Source organism: Mustela lutreola, chromosome 9, assembly GCF_030435805.1.
Source record: "Mustela lutreola isolate mMusLut2 chromosome 9, mMusLut2.pri, whole genome shotgun sequence".
Lineage (NCBI taxonomy): Eukaryota > Metazoa > Chordata > Mammalia > Carnivora > Mustelidae > Mustela > Mustela lutreola.
In genome coordinates this window covers 34,792,125-34,806,009 of record NC_081298.1, presented here as the reverse complement: position 1 = coordinate 34,806,009, position 13,885 = coordinate 34,792,125, and the positions used below count along the sequence as shown (strand labels likewise).

General features: G+C 41.5%; 1 protein-coding gene across 7 annotated transcripts in view; it reads right to left on the bottom strand.

Annotated features, from left to right (window-relative positions):
- Window positions 1-13,885, bottom strand: part of PLCB4 (phospholipase C beta 4) — a 411,299-nt gene that overhangs the window by 75,955 nt on the left and 321,459 nt on the right. For all 7 annotated transcript variants that reach the window (XM_059134009.1, XM_059134005.1, XM_059134003.1 and 4 more), the window contains 5 exons: window positions 11,072-11,180; window positions 6,693-6,903; window positions 5,568-5,661; window positions 3,391-3,470; window positions 2,868-2,952 (listed from right to left, as the gene is read on the bottom strand). In XM_059134009.1, coding sequence (XP_058989992.1) covers window positions 2,868-2,952; window positions 3,391-3,470; window positions 5,568-5,661; window positions 6,693-6,903; window positions 11,072-11,180 — 579 coding nt within the window. The remainder of the gene's footprint in view (window positions 1-2,867; window positions 2,953-3,390; window positions 3,471-5,567; window positions 5,662-6,692; window positions 6,904-11,071; window positions 11,181-13,885) is intronic.

Sequence of the window (13,885 nt, the reverse complement as noted above, 5' to 3'; positions counted from 1 at the left end):
TATCAGCCTACTGCAGGAAACTCTGCCTTAGATTGCAGACTTGACATCCACAGTCTCCCAGAGCTGTGCAGAGCCACTCCACCTTCCCCAGCAGGAGCTAGGTCTTAACTGGAATACTGCTGGGCGAGGGGCTCATGCTCAACTTCCGATCTTGCTCCTTTTATGTATCAGGTAAAGTACAAGGGGTCAGTCATTGAGTTGGCTGGGGTCACAGCTGCTTTCCTGGGCAGAAGTCGAGGGCTCCCTTGATCCCCTTAAATGTTAGGTTGTATTAGGAAGCCTGTTTACTCAGTAGGCTGATGTAACCCCAATACCTGGGATTATGGTTTTGTAGGTTCAGTAAGAGAATCAAGAAGGGAGTGGTCAGTTACCAAAACCTGACCTCTACTGTGATTTCATTTGCCTGGATTCATGGCTGCAAAGGCAGTGTCCTTTCTTCTATCACCTCCGACCCATACAACTGCACCCTATCTAGTCACCCCCTCCCCATTCTCTCATGCATCCACGTATGCACCCACCCACCCCTCCATCCACCCGTCTTTTCCATGAATCCACTCGTTTTTTCAAAAGTAATCTTTATACTACTTATTACATGCAAAGCACTATGCACTCCTATGGCTGTGTTGCCCCAAACAAGGCTCTTTGCCAAAATTCTGCTTCCTTCCAAAGCTGCTGTAACTGGTCCATTCCCCAGCGATCTCTCTTGAACCTGGGTATCTCTAGTATTCAATTCAATATAGTATTCATATTGAATACTAGAGATACCCAGGTTCATCTTCCTCTGCAGCTCTAATTTTACCTGTGTTCTGTGTCTCCCCCACGGCCCCCCTCAAGACTGAAAGCTTTTCACTTCAGGGAGGTCCCGCTCCCATGTGTATCCCCATACGCTCCCCACAACATTTTCCACGTATGTGCATATCACTCTGCAAAGAACACAGTGGTCTTTCCACAGGAACAAGCACCTTAGCCCCGTCAGAAAAGTAAACAGATGGTCTAGGTAAAACAGAAATAAAATGAATAAAAATCCCGGCTGTTTCTTAGTTTGGGTTCCCTCAGAATCAGTCTCTGAGACAAGGATGTGAACAGACCCCACGTCTCTTTGGGAGGCAGCCTCAGGAATGTCCAACCAGAGGGTGGGGGGTAGGAAAGTGAGAAAAAGGCCGCAAGCAGCCAACCCCAATGGGGTGTTATCAGGCGAGTTATCACTGAGGGGGCAGGCGTGTGGTCCTGCTGGGAAGCCTGGCAGCTGGTGTAGATCCCATGCTCTGGAGCTGTCCCTGCTGCTGCGTGAGGGGACTGCGGGGGAGGGGTGTGAGCTCTGCGGCCCTTCTGGCCTGTCCTTCCCATATGGGCAGAGCCCGCTCTGGTGACCAGAGCACCCCACCTTGGCTTGAAAAGCCACAGACACTGGCAGCCATAAGCAGGCCAGTGTACAGGGAAGATAGTGCTGCACGGACACGGGCAGGGAGCCCGCAGCATGGCGTCTGTCCACAGGCTGAGGACAATCGGGGATGGGTGCAAAGGATGCGAATATCCTCGTGTCCTAGGCATTTTCTTTCCTTTTTGTTCGTTTGTTTTTAAATACTGCAGAGTACTTTACACTTAATTCTATTCATTACATCTTGGGACAGTGGATCTTCACCACATGGAGGTTATGGATCCTTGCAAAATGTGATGAGCTCTGTGGAATAATTATACAATAAAAAAAGTTGTATACAATTAGAATGAGGTCACAGTCCTCACAAAGCCTATCTGTGGGCCATAGGTGAAAGGTTCTTTGTTTTATTTATTTTTTAAAGCTTTTATTTATTTATTTGACAGAGATCACAAGTAGGCAGAGAGTCAGGCAGAGAGAGAGAGAGGAGGAAGCAGGCTCCCCGCTGAGCAGAGAGCCCGATGCGGGACTCGATCCCAGGACCATGGGATCATGACCTGAGCCAAAGGCAGAGGCTTTAACCCACTGAGCCACCCAGGTGCCCCAATCTTTGTTTTATGAAGCAAGTTACAGGTGTAAAGTTGAAGCTCAAAAGTTGTATGTATAACATTTTCCAAGTGTTTGTTGTTGTTGTTAAGATTTTATTGTATTTCTTTGAGAGACGCAGAGAGAGAGTGAGTGAGCACGTGTGCAGGCGAACACACGAGTGGAGGGAGGAGCAGAGGGGAAGGGAGAGGGACGGGAAACAAATCTCTCCAGCAGACTTCACTGAGCATGGAGGCTGATCTGGGGCTCAATCTTAGGACCCCGAGATCATGACCTGAGCTAAAACCAAGAGTCAGACACTCAACAGACTGAACTACCCAGGTGCCCCCTCCCCATCTCCACCTCTGCCCGCTTATCTGTTTTGGAGTTGGGAGCTTGAACGTCAGACTCCTTTGATTTCAATTTAGGGGATTTCTTACAGCAGTGGGGGCCTACAGGTGTTGAACCCTATGTGCACATTTTATTCACCTGCAGGGTTTTCTTTAAAAAAACATCATGATCAGGCCTTACCCCAGATCAGTTAATTCAAAATCTCTGAGTAGAGCCCTGGCAAAGGTATTTTTATAGTTCTTCTAGATGGTTCTATCAGGCAACCAACTTGAGAACAAATGCTGAACACAGACCCTAGGCCAATGGGCATTTTGTAAAACTTTAGGACAGAGATCTCAAAAACCATAAAGGCCTTGAGACCCTTAAAATTAAATTGAACCAGATGTTTACTTTATGTCCCTCTCTACACATCTGTCTGAAGCACGAAAGCTTTCCATACCAATGAATTTAAATAAATACGAAGATCTTTAGTCCCGTAGCACTACTTGACCCTTTAGAAATGAATTTCAAAACAAATCCATTCAGGTTAGAAATATGGTTTGCTAAAAATACATACTGGATGTGATTCAAGTGCTTGTTTCAACAGGAGATCCCCAAATAGATCTTCGCAATATTTGGACATCTTGTACTGCTGATATTTGCTGGAGAGAGAGAGAGAAAGAGAGAGAACTGGCATTCGTAAATTCAAACATCCATTATGTGTCCAAGAACAAGAAACACCCATTCCTAGGTGATTCAAAACTCCCACTCTGCAAAATCCATACTTGTTACTCAGTTACATGCCAGAGACTTTAACTGGAATGGTTTCAAAAGCAGATCCTAACCACACCCACCCCCCAATAAGAGCTGGTAAACAGAATAAAAAATGGCTTTCAAGTTCATCAAGTCTGCTTTCTAATCCACTGCCACATCTTCCAGCTCAGTGGAACTTTTAGCAAGGTGTCCTGATCGCTCACCATTTAGACCATTTAGACCAAGTGTCCTTACCACTACCCCCAAACCATTCAGCTCTTTAAAAAGATGTAGAGCAGCAGTGGGAATCGGGTGGTAGATATTTCAAATAGAACCCCTCATTATACCTGCAGTGATTTTCAAAGGAGAGAATTACAGGATATTCGGATGTGACAAATGCGGTTTCCTTGATGGCTTGAATAACATCCTTTAAAGATAAAAAGTGTTAATGAGAGAGAAGAGCCAAAAAACAAATTTAAGGCACCTGAACCCATTCAGAGACTATTAGTTTTGGCTTTTCAGAAAGTCCGTTCTGGCAATGGGCTCTGGAGAGCCCATTCATCTTGATACCGGCACAGGGAGAGCCCCCTTGCGGTTAGACCCAAGCACAGCTAATGGTTAATGACAATTTTTTTTCAAAGCTACCGTTGACTGCTCCAAAATTATGATGCTATTAACTGACAAGGAATTTCGTCTCAAGGGCATGCTGGCTCCTTGCTCGATTATCTGGCAAGACAGGTTCAGAGCTCATCTTTCTTGCTGAAGAGCAGGTGGGGTTTTGGCTACGTTTCATTAATTCGATGAAGATTCCTGTGACATTCGCAACATCCCTTGTTTCTGATTAGCCTGATGAAAATGGCGGTGGGGGGAGAGAGCAGGTGACGAGGGAGGCTGTTCTCCTTGATCAAGCAACGTGTGAGGTGAGACAGGTGGTGTTCCGGCTGCCTCTTTCTGAACTGGAAGCTCAGTCATCTGAAACCCCCTTTAGACAAGCTGAGCATATCCTTCCCACAGACGGCTGGCCTTGCTCTCGGCTTAGCTTTATAAAGCGCGGTTTCAAACCAATATTTCCACAACCACAGCATCATACTTGGTAAAAATCCCCAAATTCTTACTGGCTTATTGCTAACCACAGGGAAAATCCCACCATTCAGTTAAATTGGAAAAAATTATACAATAGTAATCTAGGCTAGTCCCTTTGAAACCCATCTAATGCCTTGGGTTAGAGAATCATGGAGTGTTTTCAGGAGCATCCTTATGCCTAAGGTGGTCCTTTAATTATTCTTGCTTCAAGTTTCTTTAGGTGAAAACTTCTGTGACCTTGCTTGCCAACTTGAGTTGACCAAGAATTACTCCTTGAGGAAAATTTTGGCTCTGCCCCGGGGTTCTCCTTTGCTCACCTCCAAGCTGGAAAGAAATAGCCTTCTTTTCAGCTAAGCTTCTTTATTAGGCCCCTTAATTCTCTAAAGAGGACAATCCTTCCTGTCAGTTTAGTTGGCTGTGCAAATTCATGGCTTCCTACTGGAATACATTCTTGGTATTACTCAAGCAGTGCAATTCCCTCTCAGGGAACATAACCCTGAATTTGCTGCTGCTCAAATTCAACAACATCTGGCTAAGAGAAATGGTATGCATGGAGTGTCATAGGTCTAGTGCCCAGGCATCTGTTCTTACAAATACCTCTGGTGATTTCCCACATACAGGCAGAGTCAAGAACCATTGCTCCAGATGTTGCCATAACCATCCCAAATTGCACGCAACTGACAGAGACAGAGGTACCTGAACAGTGGCCAACCACAGAATTGCATTTTTTTTTACTTGTCTTTTGGCAGGCTATCACTAAAGAATATTGTAGAAACTAACCTTCCAACTGTACACAGAGATCACCAAAAGGCCATTACTGAAATACCTGTTTGTAAAACTGTAGATGCCTCTCTTTGAGGGTCCTTGGAGAAAAGCCTTCTTTCTGGCATCAGGACTGGGAGCAACTACACTTCTTTGGACCAATGGGCCGGTTTCTATTTTGCAAATCTTGTGAATCATCATGTTTCTCTCCTCGCCTTGAATTCTAGACAGTTTGGAACCCGCCTGTGGCATGGCTTGGCCGTTTATAGGATTTGATATTGTGGACTCATCAACTCTAACCTAGTCAAAATAGCTTCTTGCTCTGATATGCACTATTTATAATCTATTTTATTTTCTGTATTCTATTTATCTTCTTATGCCATTTTGACGTTCTTCAGAAATAACACAAAATAAGCAAGAAAACAATACTTTTTAAAAGTAGTTGGAGTCGGGGATTCTGACGGAAGAAGCCTCATTATATGGTGCTGTCACCATCTGAAAGCAGCAAAGTCAGAAAAGGAAGGTGCTAGGAAGTGGAGAAAACATTTTTCTTGACTTCTTCAAAGCTGGAGGAAAGGAATACGAAGGTAAAGCACTTGAGAAAATGAATACTTTGTTTTCTCCACTTCATCTATCTCTACGATAGTCTAGAAGAGACTATGGCTATTTTGAAACTTACCTTAAAAAGGATATCTGTACACATTGCTTTTCCATGAGTTATTATCGGTTCTTGATCTTCACCTTTTCCATCCCAACAGTCAAGTTCAACGCATCTAGGCACACAGTGAAATTACAAGACTGAGCCCTTACAAAAAAATACTGCGTGTGTGTGCAAATTAAAAGGAGAGACATCAAAAGAAGTTGTTTTCTTATAGAAGCAGAACATGGGTTGAGATAAGTAACATGATTATTTCATGGGGTATACAGGTTAAAATCACATTATATTCTTTATCTTGTTGCTGTCATGAAAAAGGGACTGTCAGAGATGAAGTCAGACTTTAGAGATACAACCACCAGTGAGGTTCTAGATGAAATTCCAGTCATGACAAATCTACAGTGAAGGACAATTTGGGGACAGTTGGGAACATCTGAATGCAGGCCAGGTTTTAGATGATGTTAAGGAACAGTTTTGAAAAATTTTGTTAGGTGAAATGATGTTACTTTGGCCATAAAAGAAAATGTTCTCATTGTGTCAAGTATTCAGAGGACGAAGTAGTGATGTCATTTCCTTAGAGTCTCTCCATACACAAAAAATAGTGAGCTATTAAAAATAAGGTATGGCTATTAATAACCAAGAAAAATATATCATAATGTAACTACATTTCTTATTTTTCACTTTCAGCATTTTTTCCATATTTTAAACTTCAAATATTTGCCAATTTCCACAGAAGGAAAACCATTTTCAATAATCTTCATTCTCAGAGAACGACATTTTAAGACTTCTAACATTAAGTAGAGCTAAATTTGCAAATGCTTCAGACCAATAAGAAACTTAACATGACTTCTTGAAAATTTTTTTTTTGCAATTTTGAGGGGGGGGATATTTGTTTACTTATTTGAGGGGGGATATTAAAAAATTTATAGTAAAAACTATCTTTTGGCCCCTAGGATTCTAGAACTTTCTGGAGCAAAGATTATCTGTTCTTTTTCAAGGTTACATGACCAGCATAATCAATTAAAGAGAAGGAAAAAATGTCCTTTCATTTGGAATACTACTTCCTACTTTTTAGAGCAAAATCTTAAATTGAAGGGCATTATATTAAAAAAAACAAAACAAAACAAAAAACTGTCCAGAGTTTCTGACCTGCAACCAGCCAGGAGAACCTGTCTGTACATTTCTACTGAAGATTTCCCGCCAAACTGTCGGCCCGTGAGATAGGTGTTATGGGAAGAACTGATGAAGTAGTGGGCCAGAGGATGGTCCATTTCTTGGTAAAGTTCTAAACGATCCAGGAAGACTGGGGCATTTTCATCTGACATCAGGTATCTGCAAAACCCATCGCTTGATATGAGGCCTGGGGGAAAAAAGAACAGCTAGTAGACATGTGGCTCGGAAGATACACCGCTCACATTTTTCTTCATGTAAGTTGAGGCAGCTTAATCTAGAATAAATTCTTCTCATTCTCTTTCCCAAGAACCTTCATCCTTTGGAACTTGAACAAAGTAACAGAGTTGCACATGACAAGTAACCTAACCCATTCCACAAGACAGGGCACTTTCTGCTTTTGTAAGTAGGATGACAGAAGCACAGATTCCTTGAGCTCAGAATCATAACACCAGGAGTTGTAGCAACCAGGGGTCAAGGGACCTTTTTCAGTTCTGCTTCTACCACTCACTCCCTACGTTCTTGGGTCTCAACCTCCTCTTTTGGCAAATGGGGAAGAAATACTGGCCACACCCGCTTTCCAGGACTATCCTGAATGATAAAGGACAAGACATACGAGAGGGAGTCTTAAAAAAGTGGAAAAGACGGGGGCACCGGGGTGGCTCAGTAGGTTAAGCATTGCCTCTTGAACTCAGCTCAGGCCTTGATCTTGGGGTCGTGAGTTCAAACCCTACGTTGGGCTCAGGTCGAAAACCTACAACTGTAGGGCACTACTGTTCTCACTGGATTGGAGAAGGAATAAGCAACCTCTCTGGGTTTAAACAATTCATTTCTCCTCTTTTATCTATGCACAGGGTGTAGGACTGGTGAGAAGAGTATTTAGTCATCACTGAAATGTGCAGTGGCCCTAAGAGCCACTGTTCATTTCGGTTAGTCCTTTCTGATACAAGGCCGGTCCCCTGTGGTCTCAGGAGAAGTGATCAATATTTCTACATCGCCCACCCCAACAACCACCAACTGCCTCAGCCTTTTGGGTAATTTATTTATTTTTTTTAGCCTTTTGTTTTTACTTAAGCATTTGCAAGTTATGAACGGATTTCAAGCTTATAAAGAAGTACAGGTGATAGCGTAATAAATAACTATGGACCCAGACCACAGCTTCATAACATCTTCCCTTATTTACATATTCCAGAGGAATACATAATTACGGATGCCTCTGTAGCACCCTGGCCTCCCACCCTCCATTCTACTGCAGTTCCTCTTTCTAGTCCCTTGTAGACAACCACTCCCGACTTTTTGTATTGAACATTCTCCAAATGACTTTGTAACTCTACATATGCCTGTCTCCAAACCATAGGTAGTTGTGAATATTTAAAAGATTGTATAAAAAAATAGTCCATTATTTGCATATGCAAATTCGCTAATGTTACATTTTCTTATAACTGATTCAGTTAATATAAACAGCTCGTGGTCATTTATTTTCCCCTGAATAATGTAGAGCAGTAGGTATGGGGGTGGTACGTAGGACTGTAGAATGTAGAATAGGTCCATGTCTGAATACATCCATTTATTGTCCATGATTCTGTTGATGGGTATTTAGGCAATTTCTAACTATAATTAAACATACTACAATAAAAATCTGTGCACCTTTCTCCTTGGGCACACACATCCATTCTAACAGCAAGTACTTTTGAAGGCACTGGGACAGAAGAAGTGATGGGAGAACCAGCCTTCACAAAACATACTATGGGAAAGAGAACAAATAAATTAGCAAATAAATATAAGTATAATGTAATGTCATGCAAGTGCTAGAAAGAAATAGAAAGCAGGGAATGAAGGTGATCAAGAATGCCTAAGATGCTGTGTTAGATACAGGGCCAGCCAAAGCCCTTCTGAGGAGGTCACACTGATGAAGAGGGAGCAAGCCGCATGCAGTCTGGGGAATCATCCCAAGTAGGACAGGCAAGTGTGAAGACCTTGACACAGGAGTGTGTGACCAAGGGGAGAGGGAGTTAGAAATGAGGCTAGAGAGGAAGCCAAAAGCTACATTAGTTGGCCTGAAGTCTTCGCTAAGTACTGTGGGTTTTACTCTAAGTGTGTTGGGAAGCTATTCCAAAGAGTGGAATAATATGATTAGATTTAGTTTTCAATGGTTTAGTCTGGCTGTTGTGTGGAACATAAACTGTAGGGCACCAAGTAGAAAGAAGACTAGTTAAAAGTCAGTTGCCATCATCTAGGACGACATGATGTAGGCATGGATAGACCAATGAAGGCAGAGATGGTGAGAAGTGATTTATTCAGGACTTATTCTGAGGATAGATCTGGGAGGTTTTACTGATGGATCAGAAGTGACATGAAAGAACAACAACAACAACAACAACAACAAAAGAACAAAAGCAAGTCAAGGAAGATTCCAAGAGTTTTGGCCTAAAAGTTCAGGTAACATTCATGGTAACATTTATTTTCCAGGCTGAGAAGGGAACAGGTCTGAGGGCAGGGAGAATCAAAACATGTTGTACATATATATTTGAAATGCCCATCAGTATCCAAATGGAAGACTCCAGCAGGTCTGCAGTTGAAGTTAGAGGTCAGAAGTGGAGAATTTGAAAGTCATGTGTGTAGAAGAAATTTAAAGCCACTGACTGGGGTGAGTGTGCTTCCGCTGACATCCAGAGCTGGGACCAAGAAGGGAGGGTATCTAGGACACACACGTGGAGGTGGATAGGCTGGGCTGTAGAAGGGCATGTTTTCTACTCTTCCCCTCATTGCCAAAATATTCAAAAAGGTGGTTTTTTGTAACAGTTTAAGCTTCTCCCAGAAGTTTATAATGCCTTTGCACCCCATTCTCACCCATACTTAATAATGGTAGACTTTAACATTTCTGTCGTTTATGATTTGGTGAAGCTATGATTTTTAGATGCATCAATGCAATTTCATAAACATTAGGGTCTGGAAGGACTTTAGAAATAATGAAAGATACACCTCTATCATAACATTTATCATACTGCCAAGGAACTACTGAGCCTTGTCCTTCAACAACTCTCTTACTTTTGAATCCCCAACATCTGGTCCAGAGCTTGGCAACCAGTCAGCCCTCTGTAAACTTCAAGAAATGAAGGTAGGGGAGCAGAATATTAGTTGGATGACTGTATGAGCTCCACTGTGTTATGAGCAGGGAAACTGAGGCCCAGGAATAGGGTCCCTTGCTCAAGGTCACACAGTGACAGGACAGCAACAAGAATCAAATCAAATATTGCAAGGTGTTACATGAGCTATCAGCCACTCCTCCCTTCACTTTAATCCCAAGCAGTACAGAATAAATACTACTACTCAAGAGTGTTGGCATTAAGGTAAATAAGGAAGCACTCATGCTGGAAGGAGTTACTTGCTGGAAGGCCCTAGCAGGAAGTGTAAGTCTAAGACTATTTGACTTGGAAACAGACCAGGCTGGGTCATGTGGTGTGGTGGGCCAGCATGAATATACATGGGTTCCATGTGGGTCCAGAGATTATATAAACCTTTTAGCCACATTCACTGAGACACAAAGAAAAAAGAACATGGAAACTGAGGCCATACTACCCAGGGACACATGGGAAACATAGAACTTGAACCTGAATCCCCCTTCAACCCTCCACTGGGACACAAGGCTGAGGCTCAGGTAGCTCTTGTCTCAGGACCTCCTGTCCAATTATAGTAGCATCACCTCTCCCATCCTTTGCAGGTGCCTCCCTCTGCTACAAGACTGATCTTCAACTTCCTCTCCATGCCTTTTCTTTGTCAAATACTGGAACGGACAGCACAATGCTTCCAATGGTTCATTGAAAGAGACAAATATTCAGAAACCCTAATAACTGATTCCTGACCATTTAATTTCCTATCAGTTGCATTTGTATTCCATAACAGCGGTCAAGTGATGGGTAGGCTCATCAAATCATGTATTAAAATTGACTCGGCTTGGCAAAACAAAAGGGAGAAAGAGAAGATATAAACTTTTATAAGACGTAAAATTCCTCCCAAGCTGGCAAACAGAGACCATATGGGCATTTTTGCAGTTTAAGCATTAAGCAATACCAAAGATCAAATGTGAGAGATTACAACGGGGAAAATATCACTAACATGTGTTTAAAATACAGTAAGTTTACATTATGCCTCAGGCAGCATGAGCAAATTCTAATGTAAGGTAAAATTTATACTAACTTAAAACAGGGAAAAAAAAAAATCAGTCCATTAAAAATTCTTGGCTCTAGGGAGCTCCAAAGCAGTTAAGATGTCGTTAACTAAAAATCCAAGAATGTTTAAAGTTGCATAGTCTTACTTTTTCTTTAATAAAGAAAATTGTCTTTTTTCACTTTTGTTACCTTTTTTCTTCAAATCTTCATCGGGCTCATACATCTCGATGATCTGCATTGCCCTTTTAGCATCGTAAAATGGGAATAAAATTTCATTCAGTCGAGGGTCTCGCTGATGCTATGATGAGAAAATAACCTCATTTAGGTTGACATTTCTCACCCTTGGGTCATAACACATCATTAAAGTACATAATTTCTAAAATAAGGTCTATTTAGAATATCACATTTATAGTTACAAAGATAGGATCTCACTGTCCTACTGTCTTTCTCCCTAAAATATACTTCAAAAAGTCCAACTTTGGGAATGCTTTGTTGGTTTCCCTCACTGAACTAAAAAGAAATACAGAATATATATATTTTTTCCTTCATAAGCTCAAAGATATATAAAATGGTGTGCATGTCAATTGTACTGTCTTCTAGTTCCCATACCACAGGTGAGAGATTTAGCATAAATATCTATAAAAAATGAGGTCAAAAATCTTTGGGGGAAAAAAAGGGAAAAACAAAAGCAAAAACCAAAAAAAAAAAACAATAAAAAAAAACAAAAAATACGAACCCCACAAAAAAACCCCCAAAACCCAAAAACCAAAAGCCAAAAAACAAAAACAAAAACCCAAATAACTCAAATTGCTAATGTACTAACTTAAGTGCCCAAAAAGAAAAACAATAGTAACAACAACAACAACAAAAATCCCTAGATTAAAACAGGCAAACATCATTTCATTTTCTTTTTTTTTTAAACATAAAGAAAAGTTTTCTTGGGCAGTCTGCAAACTTCATTTTCTTGAGTAAATATCAAATCAAAAAGTTATAATAATGATGACAATTAATCAGCACAAGGATATGTATCAATTATTGACAATATGAAAATCTGTATTTGAATATCAGTAGTTCAGAAAGTCTTTTTCACTATGAATTAGAACTGGGTTTGCCCTGAGGAAATTCTCTGGGCAAGGCAAGTCCGTGAATGATTAAGGCACCTAGGAAGCTGGCGATGCCATTCTTTTCAAATCAGCACCTGGATGCTCAGAGTACTATTGGAGACACCAGGAAAAATGCCATTTCTGCAGTTCTGTCATCCAAACTTCACAGCAGTGGCGAAAAAAGTCCAATTTACTGACTCAGCTTCAGTTGTGTGTGTGTGTGTGTGTGTGTGTGTATGTGTGCTGTGTGTGTGTGCTGTGTGTGTGTGTGTGTGTGTCTATATCTGGAGGCAGTGGGTCCATGAAACTTCCTTAATGTTCACCGTGACTTGGACCCTGGTCATTCATTAAATCTGTAACTTCCATGGCAATAATGGGACATAAGCAGATGTGAGCAAAACCTGGTCAACAGGTAGAACCTTGGCAACATTTCTTTACCCAAATATATGCACAGACGTTGGAAAACAGTATTGAGATGTTGTTTGAGAAACAACTGTGAAAGGTTCATATGGATTTCCCTTCCCCATTTGTTGTGAAATGAAAGTCTGAAAAGTGGGTAACACAGAATGAATGCCTTTGGCCAACGCAACACGCACGACATGATTTCCTCCAGCACTGGTGGCCTAGCCTAGTCTGGTCCTCCCAACTCTTCGCCCAGCCAAGAGTGTTAACTCATAAGGAATCGGTATCTTTTGGTCAGTTTATCCCAATGAAGCATGCTTCTGTTGTAATCTAAGAAATTACAGCTCACAACAGCTCACGTCCATGCACGTGCAAGAGCAGAAACTTATTTTAACAACAGGCCTGGAAACCATAAAAAAACAAAACTCGTGGGGCGTGCAGAGAGAAACCGTGAGGTGGACTGTGGAAGGCCAGGCACGTGAAGGCATGCTACAATCTTATTTATGAAACAGAGGGGCATCATGCAATTCTAGAGCCCGCTATTCGAGGCCATGACAAACACCACCCCTCCGGTGAGAAGGCATCGCTTTTAAAAACCAACAATTACACCAACGAACAGAAAACTCTTTCTAGGCACATTCCTTCTCCCGTCTGTAAAATACTGTCACGGAAGAAGATGGAGACGGGAGGAAAAGGACCTTTTTAGACCCAACTTCAGTCATTTTCACGGTTGGCCACTATGTTATGCTTTCTTATTAAAAGTAGGTTTTGTTTTTTTGTTTTTTTGTTTTTTTTTTTTTTGATTCAAAGTTATGCTCATTGGTAAGAATTCTAAAACTCATGGAGATGATGGGGGCAAATCCATATGAATTTAAAAAGTGAGAGAGGGAAGAGATTAAGCTGCAAAGGAGAGAAGAGATTATATTAGATAAAGAAGGGGGAACCCGGATGCTCCTAGGTGCTTTTTATATGCCTATATATGCCTGCGAGCCTGGTGTGACTTATAATGTGACCCGCTGATGGCAGCAGTGGCAGCGCCTGGCCCTGTAAGTTAAAATGCAGATTCTCAGGCCCCACCAAAGACCTACCAGATCTGATTCTCTGGGGTGGAACCCATGAAGCTGTGTTTTTAACAAGCTTTCCAGGTGATTCTGCTATATTCAAGCTTAAGAAACACTGCTCTAACATGTAAAAGTATGCATTTTTAACATATTTGTATTATCAGTAACACAAAAAAACCAATCAACCAACCCAAAGATCTACATCCTGCAAGGATAGAATGCTAAATCTTTGAGATGTCCTCCTAATTAAAGCCCACTGAAATTTAGTCCCAGGGCACAATATTCACTAGAACATCCTGTCTATCAGAAGCAAAAGCCAGGAAAACCAAGCCCTAAAATGGATATACTATCACCCCCTAATTGTACATTTGCAGCAAACAAGCATTAAAAGTGGACAGTACGAAACCGTATTTGTCTTTGCATTGTCCACCAGATAG